The sequence below is a fragment of the Salvelinus fontinalis genome, chromosome 41, assembly GCF_029448725.1.
Source record: "Salvelinus fontinalis isolate EN_2023a chromosome 41, ASM2944872v1, whole genome shotgun sequence".
Lineage (NCBI taxonomy): Eukaryota > Metazoa > Chordata > Actinopteri > Salmoniformes > Salmonidae > Salvelinus > Salvelinus fontinalis.
The window spans coordinates 4,873,350-4,885,496 of NC_074705.1; the positions used below are offsets into that span (position 1 = coordinate 4,873,350).

At 51.4% G+C, this 12,147-nt stretch overlaps 1 protein-coding gene across 4 annotated transcripts in view; it reads right to left on the bottom strand.

Annotated features, from left to right (window-relative positions):
• trak2 (trafficking protein, kinesin binding 2) overlaps positions 1-12,147 on the bottom strand; it is a 56,742-nt gene that overhangs the window by 43,981 nt on the left and 614 nt on the right. For 2 of the 4 annotated variants that reach the window (XM_055908529.1, XM_055908527.1), the window contains exons 2-3: positions 6,867-7,104; positions 5,343-5,525 (exon numbers count right to left, since the gene is read on the bottom strand). In XM_055908529.1, the coding sequence (XP_055764504.1) occupies positions 5,343-5,525; positions 6,867-6,921 (238 nt within the window). In that variant the 5' untranslated portion in view covers positions 6,922-7,104. Of the gene's footprint in view, positions 1-2,104; positions 2,544-5,342; positions 5,526-6,866; positions 7,105-12,147 lie in introns of those variants that run through there. The other 2 variants (XM_055908528.1, XM_055908530.1) reach the window with 2 other exon arrangements.

Genomic DNA, 12,147 nt, shown 5'->3' on the forward strand with positions numbered 1-12,147 from the left:
GCACCGTCAACACGCGCGCACCCACGCACCGTCAACACGCGCGCACCCACGCACCGTCAACACGCATGCACCGTCAACACGCGCGCACCCCCACGCACCGTCAACACGTGCGCACCCACGCACCGTCAACACGCGCGCACCCACGCACCGTCAACACGCGCGCACCCACGCACCGTCAACACGCGCGCACCCACGCACCGTCAACACGCGCGCACCCACGCACCGTCAACACGTGCACCGTCAACACGCGCGCACCCACGCACCGTCAACACGTGCACCGTCAACACGCGCGCACCCACGCACCGTCAACACGCGCGCACCCACGCACCGTCAACACGCGCGCACCCACGCACCGTCAACACGCGCGCACCCACGCACCGTCAACACGCGCGCACCCACGCACCGTCAACACGCGCGCACCCACGCACCGTCAACACGCGCGCACCCACGCACCGTCAACACGCGCGCACCCACGCACCGTCAACACGCGCACCGTCACACGTCAACACGCACGCACCGTCAACACACGCGCGCACCCACTCACCGTCAACACGCGCACCGTCACACGTCAACACGCGCACCCACGCACCGTCAACACGCGCACCCACGCACCGTCAACACCCACGCACCTACGCACCGTCAACACGCACGCACCCACCCACCGTCAACACCCAAGCACCCACCGTCGACGCGCACTCACCCACGCACCCACCGTCGACACCCAAGCACCCACGCACCCACCGTCGACACGCACTTACCCACGCACCCACCGTCGACACCCAAGCACCCACGCACCCACCGTCGACACCCAAGCACCCACGCACCCACCGTCGACACCCAAGCACCCACGCACCGTCGACACGCACGCACCCACGCACCGTCGACACGCACGCACCCACGCACCGTCGACACGCACGCTCCCACGCACCGTCGACACGCACGCTCCCACGCACCGTCGACACGCACGCTCCCACGCACCGTCGACACGCACGCTCCCGCACCGTCGACACGCACGCTCCCGCACCGTCGACACGCACGCTCCCGCACCGTCGACACGCACGCTCCCGCACCGTCGACACGCACGCTCCCGCACCGTCGACACGCACGCTCCCGCACCGTCGACACGCACGCTCCCGCACCGTCGACACGCACGCTCCCGCACCGTCGACACGCACGCTCCCGCACCGTCGACACGCACGCTCCCGCACCGTCGACACGCACGCTCCCGCACCGTCGACACGCACGCTCCCGCACCGTCGACACGCACGCTCCCGCACCGTCGACACGCACGCTCCCGCACCGTCGACACGCACGCTCCCGCACCGTCGACACGCACGCTCCCGCACCGTCGACACACACGCTCCCGCACCGTCAACACACACGCTCCCGCACCGTCAACACACACGCTCCCGCACCGTCAACACACACGCTCCTGCACCGTCAACACACAGTCACTACAACAGCTCCTCTTCTTTCAGAGTCCTTAACATCTGCAATAACAGCGTTGCTGTTGTAAAATGCCCTTCACTGATTCTCCAAAGACAAAGGTGATATGTGATCCGAGTGGATTACATGACAACCAGAGAGAATACTGTGCCAGCTCTCTGCTACTGCCAGACTGACTGGCACCTCAAGATGACATCACCGCCAGTATGGAGCAGATCAGCCTGGGTTCCAGAACGATTAGTGATATACTGTTAGCTGCAAGACTGTCTACTTGTAACCACATACCACACGTTTCAATGTAAACAGTTACATGGACACATTATTTCCTGCCTGCTACGACTCACACACTCTGCTGCAAAGTTATGAGTACATCCGCACACACATAGACACTCTGCTGCAAAATGTTACTAACATGCGCGCACGCACACACAGACTAACTGAACCCTGCAGCTCTATGACCGAGGAGACATCAACATGTTCTGCACTCACACACACAGCGACACGCGCGCCCAGCGACACGCACGCCCAGCAACACCCCAGCGACACGCACGACCAGCGACACCCCAGCGACACGCACGACCAGCGACACGCACGACCAGCGACACGCACGACCAGCGACACGCACGCCCACCATCTAAATCATTTCTTTAAGGCTCACCTTCCACAGCAACATTCTCATGGAGAATGTTAAAGACCGGCATGGCCGTTTCACCCTTTACTCTCCTCTCTCTCTCTCCCCCCTTGCAGTCTGTCTCTCTCCCGTGACGCTGCCTGATCCTGGCTCGACACTCAGCTGCACTTAGAAGACCAGATCAGTGGATTCCTCTGTCCTTGCCAGGGACAGCCGCTGAGGCAGCACGCACACAAACACACGTCTCTGTGCCGCTCATATGGAAGAAACATCAAGAAAAAGGGGATGTGGAGAAACATTCACACGACTATTACACTGAGTTAAACACACAGCTGTTCATATGAGCACGTTCACCCAAGCACACACACCTGTCCATCTGCTGCCCTGATCTCATCTAGGGCATAGCCAATCAGAACGAGCAACAGAGAGCGAGCGAGAGGAGAGAGAGAGCAATAGCTCCATTGGCTCAGAGGGACAGGGCCTGTCTCATTCCAGTGTGTGTTGTTTGACAGAGACACTGAAGCAGAGAGCTCTTATTAGAATTGTACCCCCTCTACACAATGACTGTCCTGTCAGTCACACTAGATCACCATGTAACACTGCCCTGTCAGTCCCACCATGACTGCCCTGTCAGTCCCACCATGACTGCCCTGTCAGTCCCACCATGACTGCCCTGTCAGTCCCACCATGACATCCCTGTCAGTCCCACCATCAACACCATGACATCCCTGTCAGTCCCACCATCAACACCATGACATCCCTGTCAGTCCCACCATCAACACCATCACTGCCGTGTCAGTCCCACCAGATCATAGAACACTGCTCTGCCAGTCACACCAATGAATACACAACAGGAAGTGATGAGCGCAAGGTACTTTTACCACGGATACAAAACACCGATTCCACCTCTTCCCTGTAACTAGAAAGTCACACAGGATTCCCATTCTTTCTCGTATGTTAATAACATACAACAACTAGACTTGGGCGGTATCCAGGCGTTCATACCGTTCTTCTGCCATCCCAGGATTTACAGTATCCAGGCGTTCATACCGTCCTTCTGCCATCCCAGGATTTACAGTATCCAGGCGTTCATACCGTTCTTCTGCCATCCCAGGATTCACAGTATCCAGGCGTTCATACCGTCCTTCTGCCATCCCAGGATTTACAGTATCCAGGCGTTCATACCGTTCTTCTGCCATCCCAGGATTTACAGTATCCAGGCGTTCATACCGTTCTTCTGCCATCCCAGGATTCACAGTATCCAGGCGTTCATACCGTCCTTCTGCCATCCCAGGATTTACAGTATCCAGGCGTTCATACCGTTCTTCTGCCATCCCAGGATTCACAGTATCCAGGCGTTCATACCGTTCTTCTGCCATCCCAGGATTTACAGTATCCAGGCGTTCATACTGTTCTTCTGCCATCCCAGGATTTACAGTATCCAGGCGTTCATACTGTTCTTCTGCCATCCCAGGATTTACAGTATCCAGGCGTTCATACTGTTCTTCTGCCATCCCAGGATTTACAGTATCCAGGCGTTCATACTGTTCTTCTGCCATCCCAGGATTCACAGTATCCAGGCGTTCATACCGTTCTTCTGCCATCCCAGGATTTACAGTATCCAGGCGTTCATACCGTTCCAGGCGTTCATACCGTTCTTCTGCCATCCCAGGATTTACAGTATCCAGGCGTTCATACCGTCCTTCTGCCATCCCAGGATTTACAGTATCCAGGCGTTCATACCGTCCTTCTGCCATCCCAGGATTTACAGTATCCAGGCGTTCATACCGTTCTGCCATCCCAGGATTTACAGTATTACCAGCATAGAACACAAGACGCATAGACGCTTTTAGCTAAATGCTAACATGACAAACCAATTGCAAAGACAAATTCAGCTCGCAAAGTTATAGAAGTACAGCTAGTAGCCATTTTCGGTGCGAGTGGACATTGAAAAGCTAAATTGAACGAGAGAAATGAACAAAGTTGTGATGCATGCTTGTCTGAAGGGAGAGCAGCCTGTGTACATGGAGCAGAGGGGAGAGCAGCCTGTGTACATGGAGCAGAGGGGGAGAGCAGCCTGTGTACGTGGAGCAGAGGGGAGAGCAGCCTGTGTACATGGAGCAGAGGGGAGAGCAGCCTGTGTACATGGAGCAGAGGGGAGAGCAGCCTGTGTACGTGGAGCAGAGGGGAGAGCAGCCTGTGTACGTGGAGCAGAGGGGAGAGCAGCCTGTGTACGTGGAGCAGAGGGGAGAGCAGCCTGTGTACGTGGAGCAGAGGGGAGAGCAGCCTGTGTACATGGAGCAGAGGGGAGAAGGGAGAGCAGCAGAGGGGAGAAGGGAGAGCAGCTTGTGTACATGGAGCAGAGGGGAGAAGGGAGAGCAGCTTGTGTACATGGAGCAGAGGGGAGAAGGGAGAGCAGCCTGTGTACATGGAGCAGAGGGGAGAAGGAAGAGCAGCCTGTGTACATGGAGCAGAGGGGAGAAGGGAGAGCAGCCTGTGTACATGGAGCAGAGGGGAGAAGGGAGAGCAGCCTGTGTACATGGAGCAGAGGGGAGAAGGGAGAGCAGCCTGTGTACGTGGAGCAGAGGGGAGAAGGGAGAGCAGCCTGTGTACGTGGAGCAGAGGGGAGAAGGGAGAGCAGCCTGTGTACATGGATCAGAGGGGAGAAGAACAGTGAGGATGACAAAAACACTAGTGGGGGGAAAAAATGGCAGCTGTACAGATACCTTATCTAGAGCTCTGACTTCTCAAACACGTCAGAAAGCCAACACCCCGTCTCCTTATTAATTCAGACACTTACTCAGCTAACTAACAAGTAACCAAATACCCAGCTGGAGAGTATAGCACATCTTAGACAGTTACAAGATATCTGATGGCAAACATTTAGTAGTGAATTGTATACAACTAACTTCATCACCTCATGAGCATCACACAACGCTACTGACTCACCAGCTTTGTCCCGTTGTGCTCTTTACAACCAACACCTGCCTGGCTGCTGTTCTGGGGAACTACGGTAAGCTTCATCATTTAAATAACGTGACGAAATGAAGAACAGAATCTTTTTATCTCCTAACGTATTGCACCACTTGACTGCAGGTATTTACGTACATTTGCTACAACATATTAAAATGTCTTGAAAAACTTCAAATAAATAGTTTCAACGGTATTGATGGTATATGAAAAGCATCCCGTGGGTATTTCCAAATAACCCAGTATACCTCCCAACCTTAACAAGCACACACTGACACACACGGAGGTGACTCACTCATGTATCTGAAGGTCTCCTCGGCCAGCATGGGGGAGATGGCGGTGGGGCAGGGCTCCTCTTCAGGGGAGCAGATGGGAGAGATCACCCAGTCCTGGCTGTCATACAGATACAGAGACTCTGACCCCTGGGAGCCCATGGACCCCCGACCTCCACACTGCTTACTGCTGCTACTGGTGTCATCTGGGGAAGAGGGGGGGGGGGGGGGTTAAGCATTCAAAAACAGAACCAAATATTGCCATCATCCATGCAACAAAATAGTATGATCAAAATAGTGGGCGCAGTACTAGTGATGATCGGAGGGGGGCGCCATACTAATACAGTAACTATTGCAGTGAATCTACACATCGCCCCCTATAGATGAAACCAACTCATTGCCGAAGCTGATTTCTGTAATGCTGCCTTAGACACCATCCATCTGAGTGAAGACTGAGTGCTGGGTTGAGAGTGGGGATGAGTGTGTGTGTGTGTGTGTGTGTGTGTGTGTGTGTGTGTGTGTGTGTGTGTGTGTGTGTGTGTGTGTGTGTGTGTGTGTGTGTGTGTGTGTGTGTGTGTGTGTGTGTGTGTGTGTGTGTGTGTGTGTGTGTGTGTGTGTGTGTGTGTGTGTGTGTGTGTGTGTGTGTGTGTGTGTGTGTGTGTGTGTGTGTGTGTGAGTCATGAATATGTATGTATGGCAGGGAGTGCGTGTTAATCATGAATGTGTGTGTGTGTGTGTGTTCCCGTGGCTCTGGCAGTGCATAACACAATGTCTTCCGGTTATGTGGTTTAGTGGGCTGGGCTAACTATAGCAGGAGACTCGAGTCCTCACAACTGTGTAGACAGACAGGAAAACACACACACACCATCCTCAAACAGGCCTTGAAGGGTGTGTGGTTGCAGTTTTTTTTCAGGAGAGCCAAGTCAGGTACGCAAGGTTCCCTCTCCTGTCCTCTCTCTCCATCCCCCCTTTCCTGCAGTCTCCTGTCCTCTCTCCATTTTCCTCTCCTGTCCTGTCGTCTCCTGTCCTGTCGTCTCCTGTCCTGTAGTCTCCTGTCCTGTAGTCTCCTGTCCTGTAGTCTCCTGTCCTGTAGTCTCCTGTCCTGTAGTCTCCTGTCCTGTAGTCTCCTGTCCTGTAGTCTCCTGTCCTGTAGTCTCCTGTCCTGTAGTCTCCTGTCCTGTAGTCTCCTGTCCTGTAGTCTCCTGTCCTGTAGTCTCCTGTCCTGTAGTCTCCTGTCCTGTAGTCTCCTGTCCTGTAGTCTCCTGTCCTGTAGTCTCCTGTCCTGTAGTCTCCTGTCCTGTAGTCTCCTGTCCTCTCTCCATCCCCCCTTTCCTGCAGTCTCCTGTCCTCTCTCCATTTCCCTCTCCTGTCCTGTAGTCTCCTGTCCTCTCTCCATCCCCCCTTTCCTGAAGTCTCCTGTCCTCTCTCCATCAAGTCCTGCAATCTCCTGTCCTCTTTCCGTCTCTCCTCAGTGACGACTGCCCCCTCCTCTCCTCCTGTTTACCTCTCTCCTCCTCCACTATTCTCCCCCCTTCCTCTTCACCCACCAGTCTCTGTGCTCCCGCCCTTCTTCTCCACGCCACGGGGTTTCACCTCAAACATCTCTGTTCGTCTGCTCGCCGTGTGGGCGGAGCCTCCACCGCTCTCACACACACCGCCGGACAGGAAGAAGGGAGCGCCGCTGTGACATCACATCCTGCCCCCTCCTGAGGCAGGCAGGCGTCCGGAGCCTGTAGGACAGTGGTGTCAGACACAGTCTCCACTACTGGCCTCTGAACCCTAACCCTTCACAGAAACAACAGAAGCAGACCAGCAGAGTGTTCAGTAGGGAGAAACGTTTTGGAACAGAGTGAAACAGACCAGAGAAGTGTTCAGTAGGGAGAAACGTTTTGGAACAGAGTGAAACAGGAGGGACTACTAGTAAGTAGGCTATACACTGAGTACAAAACACCCCCCCCCCCCCCCCCCCCCCCCTCCATATATGTATATTAATAGGCTACACTGCGTATACCAAAGATTAGGAACACCTTCTCATTTACAACTGCGACCTGGCCAAGATAAAGCAAAGCAGTGCGACACAAACAACAACACAGAGTTAAACATGGAATAAACAAACATACAGTCAATAACACAATAGATTAGTCGATATACAGTGTGTGCAAATGAGATAGGATAAGGGAGGTAAGTCAATAAATAGGCCATAGTGGCGAAATAATTACAATTTAGCATTTAAACACTGGAGTGATAGATGTGCAGAAGATGAATGTGCAAGTAGAGATACTGGGGTGCAAAGGAGCAAAAAAATAAATAACAGTTTGGGGATGAGGTAGTTGGATGGGCTGTTTACAGATGGGCTATGTACAGGTGCAGTGATCTGTGAGCTGCTCTGACAGCTGGTGCTTAAAGTTAGTGAGGGAGATATGAGTCTCCAGCTTCAGTGATTTTTGCAATTCGTTCCAGTCATTTGCAGCAGAGAACTGGAAGGAAAGGCGGCCAAAAGAGGAATTGGCTAAATAAAAAAATATTTTAAGAACTGTTGAGCGTGAAAAACCCAGCCAGCATTGCAGTTCTTGACACAAATCGGTGCACCTGGCACCTACTACCATACCCTGTTAAAAGGCACTTAAATCTTTTACACTGATTGAAGTAGATTTAACAGGTGGCATCAATAAGGGATCATATAGCTTTCACCTGGATTCACCTGGTCAGTCTGTCAATGAAAGAGGTGTTCGTAATGTTTTGTACACTCAGTGTATGTCCAATAAGAACATAGACGGCGAAAATCTAGGCCATAATAAAAACTATCAGTGTAACCCACAGACAAATTGAGCTGTATCTTCTCTTCCTCTTGCCCCCCCCCCCCCTATCCTTCCTTGTCATTTCTCCATCTCTATCTCACTCCCTCTAGGACAGAAATATTCCTCCAGCTGATTCTGCTGTTGGAGGTCTTAACCAATGAGTGTCTGAGTGAGTCATACTATCAGCTATAGCCCTAGTGAAAACACTAGTCTATAGAGACCACTCCTAGCCTCCTCCGGGCTCTAGTGAAAACACTAGTCTATAGAGACCACTCCTAGCCTCCTCCGGGCTCTAGTGAAAACACTAGTCTAGAGACCACTCCTAGCCTCCTCCGGGCTCTAGTGAAAACACTAGTCTAGAGAGACCACTCCTAGCCTCCTCCGGGCTCTAGTGAAAACACTAGTCTATAGAGACCACTCCGAGCCTCCACCGGGCTCTAGTGAAAACACTAGTCTATAGAGACCACTCCTAGCCTCCTCCGGGCTCTAGTGAAAACACTAGTCTATAGAGACCACTCCTAGCCTCCTCCGGGCTCTAGTGAAAACACTAGTCTATAGAGACCACTCCTAGCCTCCTCCGGGCTCTAGTGAAAACACTAGTCTATAGAGACCACTCCTAGCCTCCTCCGGGCTCTAGTGAAAACACTAGTCTATAGAGACCACTCCTAGCCTCCTCCGGGCTCTAGTGAAAACACTAGTCTATAGAGACCACTCCTAGCCTCCTCCGGGCTCTAGTGAAAACACTAGTCTATAGAGACCACTCCTAGCCTCCTCCGGGCTCTAGTGAAAACACTAGTCTATAGAGACCACTCCTAGCCTCCTCCGGGCTCTAGTGAAAACACTAGTCTATAGAGACCACTCCTAGCCTCCTCCGGGCTCTAGTGAAAACACTAGTCTATAGAGACCACTCCTAGCCTCCTCCGGGCTCTAGTGAAAACACTAGTCTATAGAGACCACTCCTAGCCTCCTCCGGGCTCTAGTGAAAACACTAGTCTATAGAGACCACTCCTAGCCTCCTCCGGGCTCTAGTGAAAACACTAGTCTATAGAGACCACTCCTAGCCTCCTCCGGGCTCTAGTGAAAACACTAGTCTATAGAGACCACTCCTAGCCTCCTCCGGGCTCTAGTGAAAACACTAGTCTATAGAGACCACTCCTAGCCTCCTCCGGGCTCTAGTGAAAACACTAGTCTATAGAGACCACTCCTAGCCTCCTCCGGGCTCTAGTGAAAACACTAGTCTATAGAGACCACTCCTAGCCTCCTCCGGGCTCTAGTGAAAACACTAGTCTATAGAGACCACTCCTAGCCTCCTCCAGCAGCTAAAATGCCAATCACAGTCCTATTGTAGGACATGCAAGCTGCAGACAGAAATGTGCCACATAGCATTAGAGGGGGGTGGGGGGGAAGCCCCTTCCTGTTGTTTGACACTGAGACGCCTTCCAGTGTTAAAGGGATGACAAGACAGGATGCGAGTTCTTAAAGGGGCGGCTTCCCACGAGAAGCTAAGCACAGTCTTAAAGGCAAAGGCTTCTGACTGTGTTATGGAGTTGGAGGGGGAGCTAAGGCACAGAGTGACCAGTGTGTGTCGTACATGTGTGGTGTGTTGGTCCTGGGCCAAGGCTAGTGTAGAGCTAGTGCTGTCTACAACATTTCAAGGTGAAAATAGAGTAGGAGTCTCTGTCTGAGTGTGTTGTGTCGTGTGCGAGCGTGTCCCAGACTTTCATCCTGGGTCAGGGCTAGTGCAGTGCTTTCTAAGATGATATAAAATCTCTGCATGTGAAAGAGAGAGACTGAGTATCCCTCTGCATGTGAAACACACACGAGAGAGAGAGAGAGAGAGAGGGCTTGTATCCCTCAGCTAAATAGCAGCTCAGACTCCTTACATAAGATAACTCTGTCAGCCTTACGAACCCCCAAAATATCACTGCTGCAGTGTACACTCATCCTCAGGGGAATCACAGTGACATTTATCTTTTCCATTTCTTCTCATTTTCACTCTATTTCCAATATCAGGGGTGATAGTCATAGGGAATGTGCTTACGAGTCAACTACATATGACCATAAGCAAAATAGCCTAGATGTTCCATACACCAAACAGGGTCGTATTCATTAGTGCACACCGTATCAAAACATTCTGCAATGGAAAACTAAAACAAGCATTTCTTATTGGACAAAGTCAGGTACAGGTAATGTAAGTCCCTCCCCGTGTTGGCCCTTTTGCTTCCGTTTCCCAGTCAATAAGACCCAGAAGTCCTGCTTTGAGATGAAGAAGCCCCACCAAGTATGTTTAATGCAACCTTTTGAATTGGACTTAGCATCAGATACATCCATCCTTACCCACAGTAGTGCAGCAGGCCTCGTTTCAGTGACATCCATCCTTGGGCAAAGCAAATTGGAGTTGACAGTACACTGCACCACATGCTGTCACTGGTCTACTCTACACACAAGAGACGAGGTAGCTAACTGACATAGCTTTATATTTCCTTCCTTCTCCCTGACTGCAGGAAGATTCTCTAGCCTTGTCTAGCCTACATCCTTCTCTTCAAGCTGTGCTACCACATGCTACCACCAAGCAATCAATACCTTTAACAACTGAGGGACAGTGAACAAGTAAACACGTTGAGGAGAGGCGAAGAGAATCAGAGCGTAGCCCCACCACCCTCCCCCTTTCTCTGATAAGGTGAAAAGTCAAATGAGAGGCATTTCCCAAGAGATGGCTTTCCCAATGGCTTCCCTTCCTCATCTTCTGTCATTCCCTACCACTGATCTACAAGGGCTTGACAGGTCAAAGCAGCATGGTGGAGACTGTCTACAAGGGCTTGACAGGTCAAAGCAACATGGTGGAGACTGTCTACAGGGGCTTGACAGGTCAAAGCAGCATGGTGGAGACTGTCTACAGGGGCTTGACAGGTCAAAGCAGCATGGTGGAGACTGTCTACAAGGGCTTGACAGGTCAAAGCAGCATGGTGGAGACTGTCTACAAGGGCTTGACAGGTCAAAGCAGCATGGTGGAGACTTTCTACAAGGGCTTGACAGGTCAAAGCAGCATGGTGGAGACTGTCTACAAGGGCTTGACAGGTCAAAGCAGCATGGTGGAGACTGTCTACAAGGGCTTGACAGGTCAAAGCAGCACGGTGGAGACTGTTGCCATCCCTTCCCCTTTCTGTAGTTATGAAGGAATAGAGAGGAGAAACGGAGGTTATCTAATCTTGTGTACATGTGCCGGACTAAGGTCTCATCTACAGTGATATGACCACCTGCTCTGCCCCAACCCTCTCTTTCTCTCTCACCCACTTTTACTGTTTTCATACTATCGTGACGAGCCGAACCGTGTCCTTTCAAGCAACTATGAGGGTCGCATAACCTGACCAGCGCAGTACAGCTTGGCTCAGTAGAGTGAAAGGAGTTCCTACAACTCTTCCTCCGACTGTGTGAGATTCCCTAGAAACAATCTCCAATTAGCTAGCCCACATCTAACGGACTCTCTTCTGCACATGACTGTTTGGGTGTCAAGAGGGGGCAAGAGGACCATGTGATACCAGACTGTCAGAGCAGGAGTTCCATCACAACACCAGACACACATAACAACGGCTCTGGGACGGTCTGCTGAGTAGTTAGTGGAACAACTGTCCATAATCACTCATCCTGAGGGGAACATTTCTTATTTACTTGAAACTGTAGTCTTATTTTTACTTGAAATATCAACAAAAGTTAGAAACATTCACATCTAGGAGGGAAGAAAGAATTAGCTAATTGTCATTCGGTCTAGAATTTGTGCATTAACCTGTTCATAAATCAAATTTAACCAATGATTGGTGGAAATATTATCTACTTGATTCCAACAAGTACAAGATTGGATGTGAAGTTGAGATATTAGCTAAATGATTAATTCCCAAGTCATAACACTTAAATGATCCTAAATAGGGAATTCGAATATAGTCTTCTGGACTTTGGGATCTGCTGCAGTCGGCATAGGACAATGTCAAACATTGATAACTTCATTGTTGCTTTATCAACAGTAAGAATACTA